Source organism: Scardinius erythrophthalmus, assembly GCF_964197995.2.
Source record: "Scardinius erythrophthalmus genome assembly, chromosome: 16".
In the NCBI taxonomy this organism is placed as follows: domain Eukaryota; kingdom Metazoa; phylum Chordata; class Actinopteri; order Cypriniformes; family Leuciscidae; genus Scardinius; species Scardinius erythrophthalmus.
The window spans coordinates 28,500,748-28,506,817 of NC_138236.1; the positions used below are offsets into that span (position 1 = coordinate 28,500,748).

Sequence of the window (6,070 nt, forward strand, 5' to 3'; positions counted from 1 at the left end):
ACACACATTCTGTCTCACAGTGAAAAGACTGTAGAACCAGAAAAGTGTGCTATGTTTTTGAGTTAAACTCTTGCCAGGTAAACAAGAACCCGCAAATGAGTTTCATTACCTCCTTCGGTTTCATATTTTCTGTTTTAGTGTGTTACTAATTAAGATGGTGTAGATCACGGTCTTTATGTTACAGTATGTAACGATAAATCATTTGAAGAACCCCAGAGGCCATCTTAATGTAAAAGATGCATACGTTTATATTTGGCCATATCTTTTAACAGCACTTTTAAGTGGTTGGGGTGTATGAGTGTGTAAAACCACATTCTAACACTATTGCTCAGCTTTCCTGACTACCTGTGCAATGCTGAGTATGTTTTTTACTGAACGTTTATCGGCATTTATTTATTTATTTATTTTTTTGTCATTTGGTTTTCTTTTTTGACCTATTAAAACACTATGAAGTTTATATTGTAGTGCTGCACCACTGTTTTCACATAAAAAAGACGACAGATGTGTTGTGATGTAATTTCCTCTAGACTGTAGACGAAACATGGTGGGAGCCAATCGGGTCATTGCCATTGCAGTCAATATGAAACTAGCCCTGCAATCTGCAAAGCCCCTATACCCCAGTTTACCTAAACAGAGGAAGTGTCACAAACCAATACCCTGAGGAAAAAAAAAAAAAAAAAAAAAAAAAACTATAATACATCATGTTATTTTGACCGATCTCATATGATACGATCTTATCTCTCATCTCAACTTCCCTTCTTTGCTCGGAAGGTCAGAGGGCAACACCAATTATTACATTTGTGAGTATTCCTGGCAGCACATTTTTTTATTTGACCTCTTTTTAAAATAATATGCACAAACATGCTGCATGTTCATTTATATATGATATAATATGGTATAAATATACCTAGAGAGCCTTAACCCCCACTTTCATTGCAAACACCTGTTGTATCAGTTTGAAATGAAGAAAGGGTTATGGTTTCACACTTTTTTTATGGTTGGTAAACCAGCATTTGGAAGCATTCAGTGTCACAGAATAAGCCTACCAGGCGGTTTGCACTACAGATCGATGCTCATAATGCTCATAGGTATGTGAAATTATATGTTACAATAATAAATAATTCATACTTTATTCATTAAAGTGGTTGGATGACTTTTTTTTTTATAAAATTGCTCTGCACAAAACTGCCATGTTTTTATGTAGAATGTAAAATACTAATTCAAATATTAAATAATTATATATATATATTAAATAAATAAAAAACTATTAAATACAAATTAGAAAATATTCTTATTTAATTAAACAACAAATTAGTCTATATCATCCATCATCATTAATACTATGTGGTTCAAATTAATAATCTATGATTTGTATATATTTGTCTGAAGAGGTGGACTTGCCACTGCCAGTTGCTCACTGGGGGTTTTAAGGCATATTGTTTGTAAAGATGCTTGAACATATATATATATAATAATATATATAAACACTGTAAAATACATGTTACCATGTATTGTATATTTAAGTGCAATAAAAGTGCTGTACAAATAAATTTAATTTAATAAATTTGCCATTATCAAAGAAAGATGATAGAAAGTTATTGTATTCTTTTTCATGTTCTTATTTTGATGATTATGAACATAATCAGTAGTACACTAATACTACTGTTTACAGTGAAGTGTAAAGTTGTATAACTAACAATTCGTTTTTTTTTCATGGCATTTATTAAAATAGGATAATATTAATTTATGTACTATTTATACCGTTTATACCACTATTTATACCATTGCTAAAAAGAAATGAACCAGCACAAAAATGTATCATTGTTATTTCATGTTAGCTTTATTATATAACCAATTTTACCATGTAGAATTACCATGTAGTAATGTTAAGTGTTACACGGTAAAGTACTTTACTACTTATTTATATTTAATTCTACTGTGACATAAGGCCTCATATCATCATCCAAGATTGTCCAAAATAATAAAAAATAATAAAAAATTGTTTTCCCATTTTGTCTACTAAAGCTAGGGCAGCACAACACTGTTATATTGTTGTACTAATGTCTTAAAGATGATCTATTTGCAGCATTATTATGCTAACTTCTGTTTCCGTTTGTCTAATACAGTAAGAACGCCTGATTATGAATTATACAGCTGCCTTACTGAGGTAAGACCAAACTTCAACTCCAAATGTCTTGTTCAGACAACAGAACAAGAACATTGAAATCAGTCTTATATGTCAGTTTTTAAACCAATAGATCTCTTTATGAAAAGCTGAATTTGTGTCAATTGTACGAAACATACGATTGTTGGAAAAAAGTAGGCCCACCTCTAACAGACCCGTCACTGAAGCTCGTACAAAAATGTTTACAGTAAATGAGATTTTATGAATTACGAGTTAGCCACCAATTCACCAAAATGTAAAATAGTTACGAACTGCCATGGCATTGCATTGGGGCAGCACAGGACGGAAGCCATGACTGAGAGCAACTGCGTCATATATACCTGATGAGTGTTGTTCTGATGAAGTCGTCACTTTTATTTATATAGCGCTTTATGCAAATCAGATTGTTTCAAAGATTCCCAGTAATAAAAAAGAAAACAACAGTATTAATATTTTAAAGTTCTCCAGTTATGGAATGGAAATGGATACAATTTCAGCCGTAAAGCCGCTAAAGAGTCATTATTCAGCTCAGTTTAGTTCACATTTAGTGTGAATTAAATTAAATACAATTTGGATGTTTTTTTGTTCTTGCTTTGGATTGCTTTTTTTGTTCAGTGTTGATTCAGTTGATGATAGTACAGTAGGTTCATTGAAGATCCATTGGCACTGAATAAGTGTCTTTGCCTCTTCTCTTTGTCATGAACAGGACCACTGCACAGCCTCCATGGACAGGGACGGTGACCAACAGCACCCTTGATCTAAATGATCATTCATCGTCCAGGTGAGGTCATATCACATTTATTAATCACAATTCAAGGAGGATCATTGCTTTTTTGCATCCTTTCCAGAGTTGATGTTCCTCAAACCCACAAAAAATAATAATCAAATCATCATACATATTATCCAACAGATGATCAAATTTGTAATCATTCTTCAAGGATAAATGGTATCTTTAAAATGAATATCATGGGTTTAATTCTTCCAATTATTGTGATTGGATTTTGTTACACATTGATTCTGAAGAGACTCCTGACAGTTCGCTCTTCCAGGAGGCAGGCAGTGACAGTCACAATTCAGCTTTTTTTTCTTTTTTTTTTGATACATGTGTCAATTGTACGAAACATACGATTGTTAGAAAAAAGGAGGTCCACCCCTAAACAGACCCGTCACTGAAGCTTGTACAAAAATGTATACAGTAAATGAGATTTTACAAATTAACACGAATTAGCCACCAATTCACCAAAATGTAAAATAGTTACGAATTGCCATGACGCTGTATTGGGGCAGCACAGGACGGAAGCCATGACTGAGAGCAAATGTATTATATATATCCGATGAGAGTTATTCAAGTCAAATCACATTTATTTATATGCCACTTTATACGACATGGATTGTTTCAAAGCAGATTCGCAGTAATAAAAAAGAAAATAACATTATTAATGTTGCAAAGTTCTTCAGTTATGAAATGGATCCAATTTCAGCTGTTCATTATTCAGCTCAAGTCAGTTCAGTGTTGATTCAGAGTTGATGATAGTGCAGTGTTCATTGAAGATCCATTTGCACTGAATAAGTTTCTTTGCCTCTTCTCTTTGTCATGAACAGGACCACTGCACATCCTCTATGGGCAGGGATGGTAACCAACAGCACCCTTGATCTAAATGATCATTCATCGTCTAGGTGAGGTCATATCACATGAATTAGTCAGAATTTCAAGGAGGATCTCTGCTTTGCTTACAGTATTTTTTTCCCTGTTCAAGTGTGGATGGGCGACGTACTGATGAGCCATATACTTCTGAACAATATGACTATTCTGAGTACTACGATAAATTGGATCCTTCTGTGTATTCCTGTGTCTATGGATCTCATTCAGCTGTCTTCCTCCCTGTGTTATACTGCCTGTTTTTTGTGGTGGGATTTCTGGGTAACATACTTGTGGTCTGGGTGGTCTTGATGGGTGTGAAGCTGAGAAGCATGACCGACATCTGTCTCCTGAACCTGGCGATAGCTGACCTGCTGCTGGTCTCCTCTCTTCCCTTCCTAGCACACTCTGCCATAGACCAGTGGATCTTTGGAGATGTTATGTGCATTATGGTCCTCAGTGTCTACCACATTGGATTCTACAGTGGGATATTCTTCATTGTACTGATGAGTGTTGATCGATACTTAGCTGTAGTTCATGCTGTGTTTGCCTTGAGAGTCAGAACAAGAACATATGGGATCTTAGCCAGTTTGGTTATATGGATCATTGCTTTTTTTGCATCCTTTCCTGAGTTGATATTCCTCAAAACCACAAAACATAGTAATAAAACTCATTGTACATATTATCCAACCAATGATCATACTTCTAATTATACTTCAAAGATGAATGGTATCTTTAAAATGAATGTCATGGGTTTAATTATCCCACTTATTGTGATTGTTTTTTGTTACTCAATGATTCTGAAGAGACTCCTGACAGTTCGCTCTTCCAGGAGGCAGGCCATGCGTCTAGTCATTGTGGTGATGGTGGTCTTCTTCTGCTGTTGGGCTCCATACAATGTTGCAGCTTTTGTGAAAGCTTTAGAGATAAAAGAATGGATATCTCATTCTTGTGACAGCAGTAAGGCAATCCGTCTAAGTCTTCAGATCACAGAAGCTTTGGCCTACTCACACAGCTGCCTGAATCCAATGCTCTATGTGTTTGTGGGAGAGAAATTTAGGAAGCATCTTTTTAGACTCCTGTACAGGACACCCTTCAGTAGATTGCAATTCATGAAGATTTATATTATACAGGCCACAGGATCTGTTTATTCACAGACCACTAGTGTGGATGAGAGGTCCTCTGCAGTGTGAACGGAACATTAATTGGAGTAGGGAATACAGGCCAAAAAACAAACATCTAATAAGGATTTACTTGGATGAGAAAAATGTTCCCCTTCCAGGTCATGTACTGACAGACAGTCACAATTCAGGTTTTTTTTTTCTTTTCTTTTTTTTTCCAAAATTGTACAGTATATAGAAGACTGCTCACATTAAAAGGATCATACAATTTCATACACAAGCCTCATAATGTTATTTGTGCATATTTTGTAAATGTTTTATATTTTGTATCTTATTTTTATTAATAATTTTTAGTGGTTTTCTATTTTATAACCTTTATATTTTACATGTATACATGCATACATTTTACTGTTACTGTTTTTTGTTTACTAATACTAGATTAACTATATTTTGTAAGAATAAATACCTTCAATAAAGATGTACTGTATGTATAAGTGTGTGAATCTGATTGCAGAGTGATAATTTTACACTGGTGAGAACAGGAACAAGGTCAGTTAGTAACACTTTCCAAAAAGGTCCCATTACTTAACGTCAATAATGTATTACATAATATTAACAACAAGCAATGCATTTGTTAAAGTATAAATGTGTGAATCTCCGAGGTCATAGCACGGAGACAGCACTTATTAAAATCACAAATGATTTTTTATGGCTGCAGATTCGGGACTTTTATCAATACTCATTCTTCTCGATTTAACTGCAGCTTTTTGCAGCTTATCTCACATAGCATTTTATTGGAGAAGTTGATTTCTATTGGGATCACTGGTATAACCCATGATTGGTTTAAATCATATTTATCTGGTCGGACTCAGTTCGTTCAGATAAAAAAAATGTAATCGCGGATATCTCAGATAACCAGTGGTGTACCTCAAGGCTCAGTCTTGGGCCCTCTTCTGTTTATTGTGTATTTACTGCCTCTAGGACAGATTTTCAGTAAATTTAATATAAATTTTCACTGCTACGCAGATGACACCCAGCTATATATATCTTCAAAGCCTAGTTCAGTATTGCCGCCTTCCTCTCTTTTGCTTTATCTTTCTGAAATTAAATCATGGTTTACATGTAATTTTCTCAAAGTTAATAGTG

The 6,070-nt window shown here is 34.4% G+C and overlaps 1 protein-coding gene across 3 annotated transcripts; it reads left to right on the forward strand.

Moving 5' to 3' along the window:
- Nucleotides 1–664: 664 nt before the first annotated feature.
- ccr8.2 (chemokine (C-C motif) receptor 8.2) lies at nt 665–5,419 on the forward strand. 3 transcript variants are annotated; one of them, XM_081388365.1, is made up of 5 exons: nt 665–800; nt 2,127–2,167; nt 2,871–2,945; nt 3,767–3,841; nt 3,922–5,419. In XM_081388365.1, the coding sequence occupies exons 2-5, from the start codon at nt 2,142–2,144 to the stop codon at nt 4,994–4,996; spliced, it is 1,251 nt and encodes a 416-aa protein (XP_081244491.1). In that variant the 5' UTR covers nt 665–800; nt 2,127–2,141; the 3' UTR covers nt 4,997–5,419. The 3 variants fall into 3 exon arrangements, with proteins under 3 accessions (XP_081244491.1, XP_081244493.1, XP_081244492.1); XM_081388367.1 differs by having other exon boundaries at nt 739–800; nt 2,840–2,945; XM_081388366.1 differs by lacking the exon at nt 665–800 and adding an exon at nt 1,026–1,088.
- The last annotated feature ends 651 nt before the right edge of the window (nt 5,420–6,070 follow it).